The 20,430-nt window shown below is 38.5% G+C and overlaps 1 protein-coding gene across 5 annotated transcripts in view; it reads left to right on the top strand.

The window, feature by feature from the left end:
• MYO1B (myosin IB) overlaps positions 1 to 20,430 on the top strand; it is a 130,437-nt gene that overhangs the window by 78,831 nt on the left and 31,176 nt on the right. For all 5 annotated transcript variants that reach the window (XM_060780696.2, XM_060780687.2, XM_067470779.1 and 2 more), the window contains exons 8-15: positions 7,951 to 8,049; positions 8,475 to 8,578; positions 9,535 to 9,682; positions 10,883 to 11,001; positions 12,518 to 12,604; positions 12,856 to 12,921; positions 16,088 to 16,192; positions 18,338 to 18,400. In XM_060780696.2, coding sequence (XP_060636679.2) covers positions 7,951 to 8,049; positions 8,475 to 8,578; positions 9,535 to 9,682; positions 10,883 to 11,001; positions 12,518 to 12,604; positions 12,856 to 12,921; positions 16,088 to 16,192; positions 18,338 to 18,400 — 791 coding nt within the window. The remainder of the gene's footprint in view (positions 1 to 7,950; positions 8,050 to 8,474; positions 8,579 to 9,534; positions 9,683 to 10,882; positions 11,002 to 12,517; positions 12,605 to 12,855; positions 12,922 to 16,087; positions 16,193 to 18,337; positions 18,401 to 20,430) is intronic.

Raw genomic sequence — 20,430 nt, 5'->3', positions numbered from 1 at the left:
TCCACCTTCAAATGTTGTTAGGAAATTCCACCTCCTGAGCTTTAGGATAGAGGCTTAAAGTAAAACCATGGAAAACGAAGTAAAATGACGTTCCTTGGAACCAATTGTTTTAAATATACAACTTTTAATAATAGCTTCCTACCCCCCTAATAATTTAGCATCCCTAAAATGCAGTAAACATGCTGCTTTACAAAATTATTCAGGAAGTACTATAGCAGGACAGGAAGTGGTAGGACTTAGGGCTCCGTGAAACCAAGAGCTGAATTTCCCTCAGTCATGGAAATCCACTGGGTGATCCAGTGATAGGTTCATCTTTGGGATGCCATAAGTTGGAATCATCTTGGAGGCACACAACTACAAGTACTTTGTTTATTCCATTTATGTTTTCCTTTTAAGCCCCCCCCCCCACCCTGGAGTAGTTACCAGTGTTCCCTTCAAAGTGGTGATTTCTGAGCTGAAGCCTTACTTTTTTTGCACCATTCCTTGGATTCGGCATTAGTCGCCTTCCCCCGGTTGAAATTCTATCAATTGTGGAATGGATGTCTTATCTATGATGTTTTTGCACAAAAGCACTGGACACTGTTTACATCTTAAGAATTTTGCAAAATCAAAACTATTTTCGAGAAACCCAATTCTTTATGGTAAGACTGAGTAAAGTGTGGTTGAATGCTGCCCGAATCTCTATAGCTGTAAGATTACAATTAGGAGAGGACAGGTTTTTTCACACACACCCTCCCCCCACCCCCAATAGCTGAACATCACTGTCAAATGAAGCCCACCCCCATTTTTCTGGAAGAAAGAAAAAGGCTCTGAACACTCATCAAATTAATTTGAGATAAGCTGTTTTGGAGCTGCACCAATGCAGCTTGGCAGCATCTCGAGAGCCCTTTGGGTGTGCATGCAGCTGTCTGGTCCAAGGGATTATTGAGTCCACTGCCATTGCATCACTGGCCACAAGCAGCTCCCTGCCAGAGGCTTGCTGGTGAAATCCCATTTCCTGGTTAATAGCTCAGCACCCTGATGAGATCTCACCAGAAGTGACATTTCCAGCAAGACCCTGGCAAGTTGCATGTAGCTGGCCATGCAGCAGTGAGTCCATTTGAAGTGTGGACAGTGGATTGGGCTAGATCCAGCTCTCCATATCTTGGACACTCTTGTGTTCACTCTGGAGCTTCCTGGAAAGTAAATCCCATTTCCCCTTGAGCCATATAAATAGCTGGATGCAGATCTTTTGCTGCAAAGCCAGCCATGTGTTGTATTGGCTTCCCACTGCAGCTGAGAGGTGATTCCGCATTTTTGGTTAGTGAAGACATTGCCTAAATCTTACAAAATTATGCAACCCACCAGGAGAGGTTGCAGGAGATAAAAAAAAATCCTCCCCTATGTAGTTGCCCACCCCTACTCTGTGGTCAAAGCCAGGCTTCAGGGAAACAGATCACTTGCGATGCTACAGTACACCAACCCAGCTGCTGTTTCAGAAAAATGTGCCTAATTTCCAGGATTGACTGCAGCTCCATTTGCACATATTTTTGGGAAGAGGAAAGAGTGGGGAATGGCTGTTATAGGTGTACTTTTGAAGGGGTTAGTGGGTGACTACAGCTGTGTCTTATATTGGCAGTGGGGTTTCAAGTATCATTCTTCCATTATATATATATATAGGAGTAAAATTACATAATTGAAAATTTTGTATTTGATTTACCTTATAAATTATTTAATAATGTGACCTTTCTGAAAAGGTTTATTCTCTTGTCAGCATCAATAATTTAGCAGCCTTCAGGGCAATGGAGAGAAATAGACAGATGTTGCCAGCATACAAGCTTCTGACATCCTTTCTTTGGGTCCCAGAATATTTAGTGATCAGTCTTTACCTGGTAAGTGTCTAGTAGCAGATTTGGTGTATTAGCTTATCAGTGTAAAAATATATTCCAGTACTGATGTTACACACTTGTTACAGCCTTGTTACACACTTTGGGTAAAAATGTGATTAATTATATGCGTAGACATAGATCAATGGGAGCTTTGTTGTTGAACTTCGGAGACAGAGTGGATGGATGCCTTAAGAGTGATCTTGAATATAATAGCTCCTTGATGACTCCTTACTCATATTTCTGGATTCTGCAAGCCGTGCTGTATGTTTGGTATCTCCAAATGGGCATAACCTAAACTTGTTTAAAACAAAATGGGGAATGGTGCTTGCTTGGTATAGTAAATATCTGGTTTCCTGCCTCTAACCACTTTCTGGAAAATTTCTGTAGACACTGTTTGGCTTTGGAAATTGTTAATTACTTTAACTTCCTTCTGTTAAAAATTGCTCTAAAGTGAATCAGAGAAAGAGAGAGCGAGAGAGCCTAGAACATCTAAGAGAATAAACTGAAAAGTCAGGGAAATTGTTTATTTTAAAGTCTCCAGTGGCATGTGAGTAATTACATCCAGACCTGTGCCCGTTATTTTTTACCAGTTAACGCTTGCTACAAAATTGGACATTTGAGCTGATCTTAGCCCAATTCAAGCATGAGAGCCATAAATGTTTGACAGAGCAGTGGGATGCTGCAAAATTCCTTTACTATGGCGTCATGCTGAAAAGTGGAGAGAAGATATACATAGAAGCAAATTATGTAGCATGGCCAAAAGACAAGCAAATTATGAAATGCAAGACAGCTGATGTTAACAACAACAACTTTATTTTTGTATCCCACCACGATCTCCCTGAAGGGACTTGGGGCAATTTACATGGGGTCCAAGCCCAAGCCCAAGATGGTTATGGTACTCATATAAACTATGCATTCAGTTCCATGGATGGATGAGAAAATACATCTGAATGCATCTGAGCCTGTAGAGCATTACACAGAAGGAAGGTCAACCAAGTCATATAGTTTTTAAACATTCAACTCAAGTCTCTGGGTGAAGTAAGGTGGGGATGTGACCCAAAATACATGGATGGCAATGCATTAATCGATATCGTGTTAAGAGCAGACTCTTGGGGAGGCAAATCAAAACCTAAGTAGAGGATTAAAGGATCAGATCAGTGATGAATCCAATATGGTGTCCTTTTCAGTCATGTTCATTTCCAGGTGCCTCGGCTACAAATGTTTTATTACAGCAAGCAGTAATAACTATTGTCAGCAAAACCGTCTAATCTTTCAAGCATGCCAGGGCAAGTAAATACATGCCCTGAGATGTTTTGATTAATACCTATTGAAGTGCCTTGTTAATCTTATATAAATCTGTTTAGAATCAAAATGAGAGTGGGACCCAGAAAGACACTAAATCTTAATATTAAAAAAAAACTGAAATAAGATCTAGGGCTTGTTTTCAGTGTCTTTGGCACAGTTCATACACATCTAGGGGTTTTGAGAAACCACTCCTTGTGATGCGGTGCATCAGTGCCTTTGCCATGGTGGAACAGGGTTGACACAGGACGTTCAGTGGACTAGCAGTTTGGTAGGAAAGATATGCACTAGAGAACTCAGCCCACATGGGTAATGGTATTCACTTTTGCTTTGTAGCCCCATCAGAGCATTTTGAGGCACCCTGGCATCTTGGTATATATACGGGTTATTATGTTATCATATAGATGCAGACTATATATAGTCTGGAACTATGTCAAAGTTGTCTAGTTTAGATCAGCTGCTTCCATTTAGTGATGCGACCTGAAATAAACATTCTTCAGTGGTTTGAAATTTATGACATAGTTAAGAGAGGGCACAACTTTCTCAGCTCAGATACAGAGGTCACTGCAATCTGGACTCTTCCCTAGTGGTCTCTCTGAGTGCTTACATTCTGCTTACTTGGATATATGTTATATTTTCCTATGAACAGAAATGAATTGTAGCATTTGGTACCAATGCAGTGGGGAAGCTCTCTTTCATCTTGCCTCATGTTCTCAGTGGGCCCCTGGTCATGTTTTAAAGATAAATCCGTTTTTTCACACCTGAGTAGGGCTTGCCCAAGAATATCAAACTATCTTCTGCATATGCACAGTTAGCATGCCAGGTTCCCTAACTCAGCTGCTTTGAAGAGATTTGTGTTCAGTCTTGCATTAAAAAAAGAAAATAAATAGGCATAGTTGTTTTTATGTGGCTCTGTAGCTATCTCTAGTTCTGAAATCTGTTTGTCTTTGAAGGAGACACAATTTCCAAGTAGATTCTCATTGTGGTTGGTGCTGGGAGCTAAAATTCCTTAGAGGTTTGTGGTCAAATGCATACAGTCCTATCAACGTAGTTGTGCCAGCAATACATTTCATGATATCTTTCAAGCAGCTAATGCACTTTTGCTTTAAAATAAGATGGCTAGTGAACACATGTCTTGCTTTGAAGTTCAGCTTTGTTCGAGGAAACCTTAACTTCCTGGAGTGCTAATGAGCTTCAAAACAAAGGGCATGCTCCTTCTGTACGTTGTGATAAAGCAGTGCAGCACTGAACTTTTAACAATGGAGATGCATGCCCAAGTGAGTTGGGATGTGACAATGGATCCTTCGAATTTGCTCAGTTCTGCAGTCGAAGCCAGAAGATAATTACCTCTTTTCCAATGTTTGTTGAAGGTAATAAGTTATAAGCTGATTATGACTTAGGAAAGTTTTTCCATCACTAATTCATAAGCATTTAATCAACTGGCCAAATAATGTAATGTTCAGCAGCAGTACTCCACCCACACTGTTGATCTGTTTCACAAATAAAGAGGCAGATTGCAAATTACTTAAAGCCATTACTTTACTTAACAAGGTGCATAAATTACAACACGCCTCGAAAGTTGTTTTCATTTTATTGACTGCAAAAATCCCTATAAATAATTTTGACTTGGAATAAAAGGCAACAAATATTGTCAGTGGGCCATGTGGGCAGCTTTCAGGGCTCTCCTGCTTTCTGAATGTAAGAGATTTAACACATATGACTGGTTATCCTTGATGCTGTGGATTTTATTGGTTTAAAACTTTTTCTCTCTTAAGGCTGAGGATGCCAAATAGTCATTGGTAGTGAACTGTAGGAAAAACCTTGTTCCAGCTGAAATAATAGCAGGATAAATGGCATTGGGTTCACCTAATCTACCCAGTTGGAGCTCACCAAAGGGCACTAGGTTCTCAGAATGGGCTGAATGAAGTGCTAGCCACAGAGGTGCCATGCTGGTAAACAGGCTGGGATTTCTGGGAGTTGTAGGCCAAAAACATCTGAGGACCCCAGGTTGAGAACCACTGCACTAGAGAGTTTGTTGACTTACAACAACCAAGTCCTTCAATAGTTCAACCTGATGAACAGCCAAGTCCTCTTCCAGTACCACAAGAAGGGAGAGAGGCCTCCAAGCGCTCAAGTTCCCTCAGAGACAGCTAAAGGCTGTGTTCACAGCTGTGAAACATGTTCCCTAAGTACTTTTGGGCATTTAGGTGTAGGCTAAGCTGAGTGTCAGTAAATTCAGGCCAGCATCTCCCTGACTGGCTACTAAAGGCAGACGTCAGGTCACCTCTGTACCATTGTAACCTGCTGTTGTATGTCTTGGATTTATGACCCATGACTCACTGGCTTTCCTGTTTTAACTTGGTTCTGATTTATGTCTTCTTGACCTCAGACTGTTTGTTATCAGATTCCTTTCCTAGCTTCTGAACTTCTTTAAGAGTGGGACAAATAATGACAGACTAGAATCCATAACCATCTTCTACTAGTAGTTTTTTTTAAACTTTGTTTCCCGGTTGTTTTAAATGGTATTCATTTTTAATTTCTTTTCCTTTTAACTGCTCTTGGGAACTGGTTTTAGAAAAGTATATCAGGTGGCAAGGAAATGGTAAATGTGCTAAAAAGTATATTTTAATTTTGGGGGGTGAATTATCACAATTGTGCAAAAATGTGTAGTGTGGCTTCACTTAGAGTGGTGTGGTGGGCAGTTGGTTCCTCTCAACACTATCTCCAGTGGTTAAGGTTCGTCTGGAATATCCTGAATGGATGTTCGTGTCATAGCACAGTACTATCTGTAACATACGTGATCATGTATTCAGATGTTTTCTTGTTTTTTAAAGCTTTTAATCATATTACATGTACACATATAAAGGCACCACATAGTTGCAAAAATATATAAAGCATAAATTTACAATTCTTGTGAATGCACATTATCCTTTTATACATTCTATGTAATTGACACCTCGTTCTCACTACAGGATAACTAACTAAAGGAGCCCCTGGTGGCACAGGGGGTTAAACCCCTGTGCCGGCAGGACTGAAGACCGACAGGTCGCAGGTTCAAATCCGGGGAGAGGCGGGTGAGCTTCCTCTATCAGCTCCAGCTCCTCATGCGGGGACATGAGGGAAGCCTCCCATAAGGATGATAAAAACATCAAATCATCCAGGCATCCCCTGGGCAACGTCCTTGCAGACGGCCAATTCTCTCACACCAGGAGTCACTCCTGACACGACAAAAAAACAAAAACAAAAAAACAAACTAACTAAAGACTAAAACAGATGTTTTATAGCTTAATTTGTTAGAAAAATTCTAAGCAGAATCATTTTATGTATCAGAATTGTATACTTGCTCCAACACACACACACATGCCTGCGTTTATATCTGCAAGTGTCTTTATTTAACTGTAAGCTACCAGTGGTGTCTTTTTAATTTCATGCCTTGTTCTACTGCGCAAGAACAAGTGTCCTTTCATTTGGTGTGTCCTCTGTGGTAAGTCTTGTGTATGCTCTCCTAATTGCAGCAGGCGACATAGGAGACAAAACGCTCTTGGTAACTTACTGAAATATTAATAAGCCTTATTGTTCTGCTGCTTGTTCTGAATGTTGATGGAGTGTAACATAAAGCTGTAGCTTCACAGGGAACAATTTGTTTCTCTGTTACATAATATGACTGTAATGGGCACGGGCGTCTACTCAACCAGCATTTAAGAGGCAAGGTTGAAGGCATAAATGTGAGAGTGGAATATGCATTGTTCATGTTCATTCTAACTAGTAGTGCACTTTGAGGGTTTCTAGCATAACCTAACTTAAATTGTTTGACTCAAAAAGTACATAAATTGTACTTCATATGTATAATAAAAATGTTAGAGATGTGCTTAGAACATGCTTTGATCCCCATGTCACAATAGTTCACTGTTTGGAGAGTATCTCTCACACTTCTCTTAGTGTGCCTTTCTACCTAGTATCCTGAAAGACTATATTGGCAGTGTTTTCTGAATAAAATTGTTCTTGTATAAAATAGAATACATAATATAGGTAATATATTGGATTTTTATTATGTCACGTCAAATATTTGATTGGTATTTATTAGGGTTGTGGCATCAAATTGCTGCCAATTTGTAAGCCGCCTTGAGTCGCTTTTGGGCAGAGAAAGGCGGGATAGAAATACTGTAAATAAATAAATAAATAAATAAATAATATAGTCATGGCCACAGAACATCTAGTATCTTGGAAGCCTCACCACCACCATGAAAAAATACATAATTAGAACAGTTGACCATGTATTGATGATATCTTCTGTTTTAATGGGATCTTACCACAGCATACAGATAAGCATGGTGGATATTTTAATTGAGTGAGCTGAGCATTCAGTTGTTGGTGCTCTTCATGGACAACAGTGACCATGGATTAATAAAGGGCCCCAATGTGGAGTAGCATTAGGCTAGGACTGAGGAGGTCTATGGTCAAATTCCTGGTAAGCTCTGAAGCTTGGGCCAGTCATTCTTTTTCTCCCTACTCTAATGTTATAGGATAGTTTTCGGAGTGGAGACAGCCTTACATTTGCTTCCTTTGAAAGAAAAAAAGTCTGGACATAAATGTAACAGAGAAACCATAACATTTGCCATTTCCTAATTCTGTTTAGGCAATTGTGAAAGAATGATTGATTTGTGCAAGCCCTCTCTTGTGAGACATTATTTCTTGCAGGGAATAGATGCAGGTGCAGGAGAAGCAGAAGAGAGGTCAACTGATAGAATGGAAAATAATGATTATGATCTCTTTTTTCTAGATCTATTGGAAAAATCCCGTGTTGTCAAACAGCCAAGAGGTGAAAGAAATTTTCATATTTTCTATCAGATATTGTCTGGAGGATCGGAAGATCTGCTTGGTAAGTGCAGTTTTAAGAAATATGTATGTAAAATAAAGTTGTACATGGAATTGAGTTGGTTTGCTGAAGTCAAGATGCAATGGTACCTTTTGATACTAATTGACAAGTGGAACTTGACTTTCTTCTCTTTATCCTTCTGATCCATCCCTCTGTTGTGTGTGTGTGTTGGGGGGCACTCCAGAGGGGTTTCTACCGTTCCATAGAAACTTATTACGAGGCAGAAGGGGTTGCAGGAGGGAAAGAAGATTGCCTGTTGTGGTGGAAGCAGATGGATCCAGCAAAGATACACCGTTGAATCCTTGTTCAAGTCTTCCTAATTAATTTCCATGCTTATTTTCATGGATGGAAAATTGCCACCATGCCTACAGGTTAACAAAAAGAACGGGAACTTTGCCATTAACGAAGTCTTATTTTCATTTTCATAGAAAAACTTAAACTTGAAAGAGATTTCAATCGATACAACTACCTTAGTCTGGGCTCTGCAATAGTCAGTGGAGTAGATGATGCTGCAAACTTCAGAACCGTTAGGGTAAGAATTGGTGCTTTTCTCCCAACTTCAGTACTGTTCAGTCTAAGGCCAATGTCCTGCCTTTCAGCCAAAAGTAAGAACTCTTCAGTGATGGAACAAACTGTCTTGGGAAGTGGTAAGCTCCATCCCATTTCTCAACAGTGGTGTTGCTCATCTAACAATGCACTGAAAGTATTGCAGTAAACAATTTGGCATTACTCTACCAAATTCTGATTCTATGAGCGTGTTTCATTTTTGCAGTTCTTTTTTCTAAACTAAGTTTTGCAGCCCAACAGAATGATCTTGCTGGCCTTAAATGCTGAGTGTTCAAGAGTCAAAACACATATACTTTTCAGAAATGAAAGTGTTTTGGTGGCATTATGCCTTTATTCTAGCTCATTATTTTTGCATTGGGATGCTGCACAAAATTAACAATAGCTATATGTGTCACTAATTTTAATCTATATGAGAATTATTAGCTTATTTTAAATCTTATTGTTCTATACATCTTTTTTTTTTGAAACCATATGCTGCTGAAACGTTTACTGAATATTGGAAACAGCCTTTGGCAAAAAAAGATCTCTCAAGGTGGCTTATAAATATTTATATCAAAAATAGTATTCGGTAAATTTTAATATATATTAAAACCTATTACCTCTACAGATTAAAGAAAAATGCAGAAATTGTGGGAAAACATAGATTTTCATCTCAGTACAATATAATGCATGAGAGTCAATATGGAGTAGTAATTACTCTATCTGAATGGAAATACTAGATTTGAATTCTGAACAGCAACTTTTGATGCACGTTTCAGTTTTTTAGTCTGATGCTATCACACAGTTTTTGTGGGGATAAAGTCAAAATGTGTGTATGTTGGAGGGTGGGAACCACAATGCCCACTGCTCTGAATTCTTTGAAGAAAGGCTGAATGGAAAAAAAAACACCATAATACATGAAACCTGTCTTCCGTCTTCTAGAATGCCATGCAGATCGTGGGATTCATGGAGCATGAAACACAGTCAGTTTTTGAAGTTGTGGCGGCTGTCTTAAAATTGGGAAACATTGAATTCAAACCTGAATCTCGTGTGAATGGATTAGATGAAAGCAAAATCAAAGATAAAAATGGTAATAGAAATAATGTATATTTAGAATAATAAATATTGTTTATAGATTAATAACTGAAATTACACAATGGGTATTGGTTCTAAATATTCAAGTTATATAAGTAAATGAATATTTACTGAATTATCCTTTCTAAAACAAAATTTGGTTTAGTGTTCTGTCTGACTGTTGCTACACTCCTAAACAAAGAACTAGCTGGTTATTATACTTGATTTACCACAAATCTTACCCCCTCCCTTCTGAATTTTGGAGATGTGGTTTGCTTAGTTACAACTGTTGAATGACTTAACTTAGAGTCCTGTGCCCACTGAATTAAATAGTATATTTCCCACTGCCTTAAGGAAGCTCAAAATATTCTTAAGGATTCACCTCACCTTGGATATTATGTTTTTGAATTAATACCATCTGGCAGTCGGTGTAGGATGATAAAAACAAGGACAAATAGGCTGAGAGATAGCTCTTATCCTAGAGCTGTGAGTATATTGAACTCTGGTTTCACACTGATGTGGCATTAGGGGTTGTGAAATAGTGATTAGCATGTGGGAGAGTGAGTGTTTATGTTTGGCAATTCTACATATAGAATGTGATTGGGGATGGCATTTAATTTTGTTGTACAATGACAATAAAGTTACTTTATTCTGTTCTATTTTATTCTAAATGGGGCCCCAGTTAGAAACTAGATCTCTTTGTATATTCCAGACTAGCATGGGAATGTCTTTGAACTTTACCTTCATGGCCATAAAGACACTTTTGAAACAGACTTTTTGCAACTTTGGCTTTGGCTACTATTAGACACCTAGTTACCTAGCTGCACTGTAATGTTCTGGGAGTTAGGTAGTCACCAAAGGAAGCATGGTGAATTGCACCATGGTGATCAAACACAAACACATTGAGTGTTTTTGCCAGTTATGACCTACGTCATGGGTGGGGAAGACCATTTGACCACTTGGATGTTCTACCCTACCATTTTCATCCAGAAACCTAGAAAGCCAAATGTTTCCCACCCTTGGGAAAGTTGGAGGTCATCTCCCACAAAGGCTCCTTTTGGCAACTTCACTCTCCTGACCATAACATTTATTCTGGTCTTTAAAATACAGCTGTGAATCTCCTGAACTCTGAGTTGATTCATATGTTGCTCTTTTTTTTTAAAAAAAAAAAAGATTGTTGCAACTTTGTTGGTTTTAACATATATTCCTTCCATAGAACTCAAAGAAATATGTGAGTTGACAGGGATTGACCAGTCAGTATTGGAAAGAGCCTTCAGCTTCCGTACAGTTGAAGCCAAGCAGGAGAAGGTCTCTACAACCTTAAATGTGGCCCAGGTAACACCTTATTATAATCTCTGTGTGTGTTTTTAATCATGTGCTTCACTGTGGTTTACAATATTCATCTTATTGTTGTTTTACAAGTGCTATTACTATGCATTTTTTATTCCGTAAGCAAATTAGAAAAGGATTCCTTTGTCATAATTAATTAAATATAACCCACAAAAGGCATTACATGTTTAGTATAAAATGTGGAGCCCCCAGTGGCGCAATGGGTTAAACCCTTGTGCTGGTAGGACTGAAGACCGACAGGTTGGAGGTTCGAATCCGGGGAGAGCACGGATGAGTTCCCTCTGTCAACTCTAGTTCACCATACGGGGACATGAGAGAAGCCTCTCACAAGGATGGTAAAACATCAAAACATCCCCTGGGCATCCCCTGTCGTTGCGGATAGCCAATTATCTCACACCAGAAGCGACTTCCAGTTTCTCAAGTCGCTCCTGACATGAAAAAAAGTGTGTGGGAGTCTTTCTACTATTCAGTACTTTTCGTCCTGGAAGGGAACTAGTTCAATGGGAAGGATATGCACAACTGCCCTACTTAATTGGCTCTGCAGTATGGATTCACACCATAATGATATGGCTTCCATGGTGATAGCTATCCTCATGTAAGGACCCATAGATCCATCTTCTGTGTTTTTTATTTATTTATCATGTCAGGAGCAACCAGACAGTTGTATTTCATTTTTAACAAAACAAACAGACAGACAGACAGACAGACAGACAGACAGACAGACAAAACACAAAGTTTGCAAGCTTGGTAGTTGATTAAATGTCCTTTAAGGTTTAAAGGACATTTAATCTTCTGTGTTAAATGTTTAATAGTCCAACATTACACTACAGGGCTTCAAGAGAGCCCTTTCTAATGGTTTGCAATAACATGGGAAGTTAGGCCAAGACTATGGGTTTGAAGGTATTTGATACTGTACTTTGTTATAGGGTAAAGGTAAAGGCTTTCCCCTTGACATTAAGTTAGGTGCTTATCTCCATTTCTAAACCGAAGAGCCGGCATTGTCCATAGACACCTCCAAGATCATGTGGCCGACTTGCATGGAGTGCCATTACCTTCCTGCTGGAGCAGTACCTATTGATCTACTCACATTTGCATGTTTTTGAACTTTTAGGTTGGCAGAAGCTTGAGGCTAACAACGGGAGCTCACCCTGTTCCCTGGATTAGAACTACTGACCTTTTCGTCAGCAAGTTCTGCAGCTCAGTGGTTTAACCACTGAGCTGTTACAGGGTAGAGAGATTTAATTCTGAGATTGCCTCAGGACTCTTTAGATCTATCACAGAACATTAGTGTTATGTGAAATTAATAAAATAATAGTTTAATGATGGTGACTTTAAAATATTTGTTTGCATTTCATGATTTTTGCAAAGCATAATTGCTTGCTTTGATTCATAACCCAAAACAGAGGATATATGGTTATGGGTTATTTCCATCTTATGGCTGTGCCAGAAGCTGTTCAGGCAAATCTTAAACCTTTCTAATTTTTTAATATCTTTTTATTAGGCTTATTACGCTCGGGATGCTTTGGCAAAGAATCTTTATAGCAGACTCTTTTCCTGGCTTGTTAGCAGAATCAATGAGAGCATTAAGGTAATGTTCACTGAAATTCAATCTGATCTGAATGAATGAATGAGTGTGTTACATAAAACAAGTATGCTGATTAGTTTCTGGCATAACATTGTAAAGTTGCCAGCAAGAAGAGATAGATTTCACTCTCATAACATGCTACTTTTTCCTGTTATTCTATTAATCATGATATGTTTTTATTAATTAAAAAATTTCGAACAACATTACCACTTCTTTCATTTACTAAATATATGATAATATTTTTGTTTGAAAAGGCACAGACAAAAGTAAGGAAGAAAGTCATGGGAGTTTTGGACATCTACGGCTTTGAAATATTTGAGGTACTTTCTGTTAAAATTGTTGTAGCAAATATAGAGGTATTTCATGTATTTATGCGTGTTATTTCTATCCCACTTTTTGGGAACATTTCCCAGTAGGCTACATTACAGCTGTGAGCAGATACGTGCAATAAATGTAATCTCAAAATGGAATCTCAAGTTCTCAAATTGTATTTATATACCTTCCTTCCAGGGGAATCCAAAGGAGTCAGAATAATAATGCAATACATAATTTATATATGAGTTTAGGAACATGAGCTTATAAAACTAAAATAAGAGAAGGATTACTTAACAAAACTTTAAAAAGGTAGTAAAGTCACAAAGCTGAAATCTCAAAGTCAAGGTGAACAATTAATATACTTTATTGAGATTTTTTCTTTATTTTATGAATTTATTTATTTATTATTTAAAACTTTTATATCCCGATCTTCTCTACCTCCATAGAGGGACTCAGAAATTAGTTTTTGGGTGTTTACGCTAATTGAATCTGAATTTGTGCAACCTAGCTACCCACACAGTCAATTTAATTCAGACCTCATTTAACAATTTGGACCCAGCCCCTGGTTTGGTTTGGATGGATCATTGATTTGAATAGCAACTAGGAAATCTGAATTTGTGGTCTGGGCATTGATTTGGGTTTGGAAACAGAATTGATTATAACATTACTTCATAATATACAACCTTTTATTTAAAATCCCAAACATTTTCTCCCAGTTATGAAAAATGAGCCTTCCCCTGAAACACTATGGGGGATACTGTTGAGATTTTTGCTCCAGACCAAGAGCTAGAGCTGTCAGCTGGCAAATTCCAGCTCCCACTCTCTCCCCACTGGCATTTTTGTTTTACAGTGCAGTTTTGGAGCATCTTGGAGACAAGGATTGGATCTCTTTTGGTGTGCTGTGCTGGCAAATAAGATTGCAGACAAAGTGTTCCATAAAGGAAGGAAAGCATAAGGAAAGCAAAAGATCGTTCAGATATGCCAAAATTTGTCTGCCTTCCTCTATTTCCTTTGCACTTTGGGGAAACAGGAGATAGCAACACCAGGCATATTTCTAGCTATATTTTCCTGTGCAGTTCATCAAATTAGTACAAGTACATTTGAACGATTTGCTCTGAACTGGCCTGATTCAACTGATGATTTGGATTTGCCTAAATTTGATTCTGTAGCACTAATTTCTTTGACCCATTATTCACTTTACATTGCTCATTGAAGCCTTGAGCATTTTTGTATAGTAGTGTTTGACTTTCATGTCACATGGCCACCTCATTCTTGGTATTGTACAAGCAAACGTGTTCAGCAGTATTTCATATACATGTTATACACATAGACTGACGGTAATTTTGTACAATACTTGCGTGTGAAACAAAGTTTGTAGGCACAGAACCATCAGAAAGCAAGGTTTCATATATATGTTCTCAGGCATTGAATCATTGCCTATATGCAAGCCGCTTTGAGTCCCCTTTGGTGGTAGAGAAAGGTGTGGTATAAATAGAGTAAATAAAATTAATATATAAATCATATTTCAGCCACCCATGGGGAAAACTGCCAGTTTTGTAGTATTGTCGAAGGCTTTCATGGTCGGAATCACCCTCCTCAGAGGATGATTGCCAGAGGCGAAACGTCAGTAGAGAATGCCTCTAGAATATGGCCATATAGCCCGAAAAAACCTACAATAACCCAGATTTTGTAGTAGTTTGGATTTCCAGGTAAAGGAGGAACATGCAGCCCTCCAGATCTTATTGGAGTTCATCTCCCATCAGCCATAGACAGAATAGCCCGGGGTGAATAATTGTGGTAGTTTGCCAACAACTGGAGCATCATATATATCTGCCATCATTAACTTAGACATGGCTAATTATGTTTTGGCTTTGGGAGTCAGTTAACTCATGTCTCTTCCTAAAAAAGGATTTCAGAAAGACAGCATGAAGATATTTTAATTTATGTTTTAGAGTAAAGGGCTAAAGAGTAAAGTTGGCCTAGGTTCTGCACCACACACAATGGCAAAATGGGCAAGCAGTGTCAACTTTTTAAAATTCTCAGAATTATGAGTTAGGGAAACTCTACACTTGCAGATTTTGGTTTCAAGATAACCATACCTATAATACTAACAATAGTAGCTCTTCAAAGGGTGTTGGAATAAATGCTTCAATAAAGCATTCACTGAAATTGTGATCAAGGAGAAATGTCAGGTTAATTTATTTCTTCCCAAGGCTAATATGCTAGGAATATTTAGTGTTATCTATTTTCTCTGTCATACAAAGTCTTTCTTGTATGATGATGTTGTTTATTGTTTATGTTCTGGTTTTAATTTGTTGTAATATGTTGTCCGGGCTTGGCCCCATGTAAGCTGCTCCGAGTCCTCATCGGGGAGATGGTGGCGGGGTATAAATAACGTTTATTATTATAATTCTCATACATTATAGCTCCTATTGAAACCTATTTATTTGTGACTGCAGGGTCCTATGACTGTCACATCCAGAACACTTTTTATGACTGTGGTCCTCCCCAAATCCCATTTGAATTAAGCAAGGACAATAGTTACATATCAGCATGGTTAATTCACTGAGTATTAAACCCAACAAAATAAACAAAAATGTATAACAAATCCACCAAGATTTTGTAGATATGCCTAACATTGATATCCTGAAATTCAGCAGTGATAAATGTGAATTGTAATATATAGATAGAGAGGAATATGATGACAAAACAAAAACAAAAAACCAACAAGTGACTAGATGGAGATAGTGCTGCAAGAAGTCTCGAGGATGCTAATGTGAGCAAGCGATGCTAAGCGATGCTAATGTGAGCAAGAGCCATTACTGTAATTTCATGATCACAAAATGACAAGTCATTTTAAAAATACAATCCTATTCATTTAAAGTGGCAATCTGCTATTGATTTTAAAGGAGCAGGCTCAAAATGATTTTAAAACTGGGCTATTCCAAAATTGCCCAAGGCCTGAGAATATATCACTGCTGTGGCTGTTACCATTAATCGATTACTTTGATGCCTTTTTTTCAGCAAGAGACACAAAGTAGTCCACATTATTATTATTTTTTTAATATGGGGGAATAAAATATCTAAGAAACTTGTACCATATGTTGTACCATTCTGACGTAAATTTTTCTACGTGTCACTATTGGCACTTTGCTAACTTTTGTTTCATAGGAGAACAGTTTTGAGCAGTTCATTATTAACTACTGCAATGAGAAGCTGCAGCAGATCTTCATTGAGCTTACCTTAAAGGAGGAACAGGAAGAATACATTCGAGAGGTAATAAAGCTTTGTACCTGTGTTTCTGTCTTCTGCTGTTGTCTCTGTTCACTCCCAGCATTTCAAGCCACTATGAAATGTCTATTCGTGTTGCTTTTGCCTTGGCATAATTTTCCTTGCCAGTTGTGATGACCTTGTCAGGTAGAAAACTAAACTGTCATATTGATGTTCTCTTAATGGAACGTGAGTGTTAGTAGCCCTGAAACGAAATATATGGTTGAAAGGGCACAGACTAAAAGTGAAAGGGCAGTCTGTACTGAGCTGGTGAAAGTAACATTCAGATAAATGTTTTTGGAGTGAGGGACTGTATCCAAGACTGGTTTGGGGGGTGGAGGCTTGGTGCTCTACTTAGCTTTCCAGTATTTGAATGGCCAGGGCTTCTCCAGAAGGGATGCATGGAGGAATAATTATGTTATCTTTTTAAACGGATCACCTTTACTTATAACACATGTTTAATGTTTTTTTAAGTACTCTAAATCTCAAAAACAACAGGAATTGAAATCTTCTGATACCAGGCAGGCAATACAAAAATGTGGAGACATCTCTTTGAAAAATATTTTTGGTTTTTTTTTTTTTTTTTTTTGTGTGTCGGGCGACTTGAGAAACTTCAAGTTGCTTCTGGTGTGAGAGAATTGGCCATCTGCAAGGGGCCAATTCTCTCACAGGGGACACTCAAATGTTTTTTTTACCTGTAGGAGGCTCCTCTATGTCCCCTCATGGGGAGCTAGAGCTGACAGATGGGAGCTCACCCCACTCCCCAGATTTGAACTATTGACCTTTTGGTCAGCAGTCTTGCCGACACAAGGGTTTAACCCATTGCGCCACCTTTTTTTGGGTACATGATACAAACATTTCCAGGTCTGTAGTGTCTAACGGTATCATTTAAATTTACCATCTTTCCTTTTGAAGATGAAGATTAAAATGAGAAAAAAAATCCAGGCTTCTTGAGGTGAAATTGTCCTTTCCTTAGAAGCACTCCAAGATGCACAAAGCGTTTATTGACCCAAGGCTTTGCACTAAAAGGATCTGGCTCTGTTTCAGTTAAGTGCATGGGAAATTGACACCGATTGCAGGAATGGAATGGAAAGCAAATCTGGCAGTCATTCAAGAACGCTCATTTTTGCTCCAGCATCATTAGTAGTTTCTATATTTTGGACAAAGCGCTCAGGCCTTTAAAATCTCAAATACTAATGGTGATCAGGAATAGGCAGTCAAACCCAGAATAAACAAGCCCATCCTTCCTCTTCATTGTAACGACAATTACAATGTTCTCAATGGTTTACATCATCATCATCTTTCTACATATTTCAAAATGGAAATAAAAAGAGGTTTATACATTATTGGTAGTATAAAGTTATATGGGCCTGAATGTGGATTCCACATTCTGTTTCTTTCATATGATTAAGGCAATTTAATCTGAAATGGTTAGGCGAAAAACGACTGGAATGCATGCAGTCTCTTTATTAGAGTGTATTTGTCTTCAGGACAAAAGCCTCACATTTGTTAGTCCCCTGATTAAGGAAGACTGATCTATTAAACCTGATGATGTGTTCCTAATGAGTTCCCAGTTGTAAACTTCAGTGATGAAATGGCACACATACCTTAAAACTTTCTGCCTTCCTTAATAGCTTTGACACTAATGTAGCCTAAAGCTGGAGGGCTGGTGTTCTACATTATATTTTGTAAATAATCTGAGGGAACAGATTATTTAAAAATACTTGATAATTTATTTTTGGCATTTGAGAGTCTAAAGAAGGGCTGGGAGCTATGTTGGCCTCCTGAAAGACATCAGAGGCCACATACTCCCACTCTGACCTTTTTTAAATGGCTCCCCATAAAGGGCTTTTTTTTTGGGGGGGGGGGGTCCCAAATACTTCCTCATCTCTCGTCATCTTTCTCCATTTCTACTCATTTCCCTTCTGCTTTTTAAAAAGGTATAAGCTTGATCCAATTTTCATTTGGATTATAATGTTGCTGCTACCTCAAATGTTCCTCAAATGGAGGCTACAGTACTATTGACACTTGGAAGTTGAACTAAACATTACTTATGAGAAAACATTCAAGTGATCCTGTTGGTCTATACTACCAGTAGAGATGATTGAAACCATTATTTATTTCCTTCATTTCTGTGTTTTGCTTTTATAGGGTATTGAATGGACCCATATTGAATACTTCAACAATGCTATAATCTGTGACCTCATAGAAAATGTAAGTCACAATTACAATATTTGTTTCCTTTTAATTTTCTTATTACTTTGTACTTCAGCAGTTTTTGGATATAAATAATTATTGTGACTATATGCAATACTTGTTTAACTTTTCTCCTGGGGAAATGTATCATAGTGCAAAATTCATTGTGCTTTACAAAACATGCACACTTGGCAGATAATGTCCCTGTTGAGAGACAATTGTGCAAGCACTTTAGAAAGACGTATCTGAATAATTCTGTTCTCTTATAGAACGTAGTAGAGGGTGAAAATATTACTTTGTTTCAATTTCAATTTATTTTATTGATTACTGGATTTTTTATTGAATGGAATGGGATTCAAGGTGGCTAGAGTTGAAAGACACAAGAATAGCCAAAATGCAGTGGCTTTGCACAGCAAGAGGATGTTGCAAGGCAACATATTTGACCAGCATACACTGATGAAGACTTCCATTCTCCGTCTTACACAGTTAAAAATTGGTTTGCAACTATGTTATTTTAAAGCAATTTCCAGTTGTTCAGACTGCTGCAATGATATTCACAAATTAAACAATGAAATATTAGATTGTTATGTATCTTCCGGTTAAGAGAGCTGCCTGGGTCCCTTCCGGGAGAGGGGACAGGGTACAAATAAACCATGCTATTATTATTATTATTGTTATTGTTATTATTAAGAGAGGAGCCCAGAAATTCTTGGCCTTGAGTTGAAATATGTTTAGAATGGAAGAAGTTCTCATGGCAGTGAAGAGAGGAATTGAGGGACAGAAAGAAAATTCAGGTCTAAGGAAGAATGACACAGAGGTTGGTGACCAATTTATGGAATCAACTGTCAGGACCACCACCTTTTCATCCACCTTTTCCCTTCAACCTCTGACTCCCTTCACTCTCCTTCCCAGATATAACAAGGCCAGTCGGGGCAGATACAGCACAGAGAAATCAAGTTCTTGCCTAACCCAGAAGGGATACTGGGGCAGCCCTGGAACAGTTGGTAGATGTTGCTAAATTTCATGAGAATTACAGAACTACCTTGGAAGACATTTTACAGCAACCCAATTCTGTAGAAAAGGGATTAAGGAGGGAAAAACAACTAGAGGTGGCAGAAGAATCCACAGTGAGACAAAATGGACACAGAGTCATCTATGCTGAAAGTACTGGAAAAAATATTATTGGTGTGTGTAATGGCTGACGTTAGAGAGGAGCAATGCAAAATGATGGTGGCATTGGCCAGCAGGCAATGATGTTGTCCCAGGAGCAATAGAAGAAGAGATGAGGTAGCAGTGGTGAGAGCAGCCTCAGCATTGCTGCTACAACGAGCTCCCCCAATATGATTCTTAACTACCAGCAGGTCAATGTCAACAGTTGGGAAGTGCAAGTCTGTCCCTAGCCCAGAGGTGATTCTGGAGCAGCCCTGGGGCAGCTGGGTAAATACTGTTAAATTATGAGAATGGCAGAGAAAGCTTGAAGGCATAAGGAAAGATCTGAGAAGCAACATGACTCTTTAGAGAAGAGAGTGAGGGGGAAAAACAACTGCAGAGATGGTGGCAGATGGATCTATAATTTTCTGTTGCAATGTATGTACAATAGTTGTCTTCTTACCAGAAAACAGCACTGACTATACCTGCAGCAAGTGCAAGTTGTTAGCTCTCTTGAAAGAAAAGGTCAATGTACCATAGTAGTCATTCCAGAAAATGGAATTACTTCCTGGATAGAACAGTGGGAGAATTGATCCTACAAAACTCACAGGAAAAAATGCCAAGGTAAACGAAGACACAGTAATAATGAGAAAACAGTCTGAAGGAAAGTCACTGTCACTAGCAAAGGGATTCAGAATTTTTCAAAGCAATCACTTGCTATGTCTTCAGAAGTATAGCAGCAGTGAAGATGCTCAAACAACACACCAGAAACAAGAGATACTTCATGCCAAGGAAAGACTCAGTACAACCCTAAGCCACAAGAAGAAAAGAAAGGTGGATAGGGACTAATTGCATAGGGGCATAGAGGCACCTGTGTGTCCGACAAGATGTAGCATGGT

This window comes from Anolis sagrei, chromosome 1, assembly GCF_037176765.1.
Source record: "Anolis sagrei isolate rAnoSag1 chromosome 1, rAnoSag1.mat, whole genome shotgun sequence".
NCBI classification, from domain to species: Eukaryota; Metazoa; Chordata; class Lepidosauria; order Squamata; family Dactyloidae; genus Anolis; species Anolis sagrei.
Note: the sequence above shows the minus strand (reverse complement) of the source record. Positions and strands in the feature narration are given on the sequence as shown.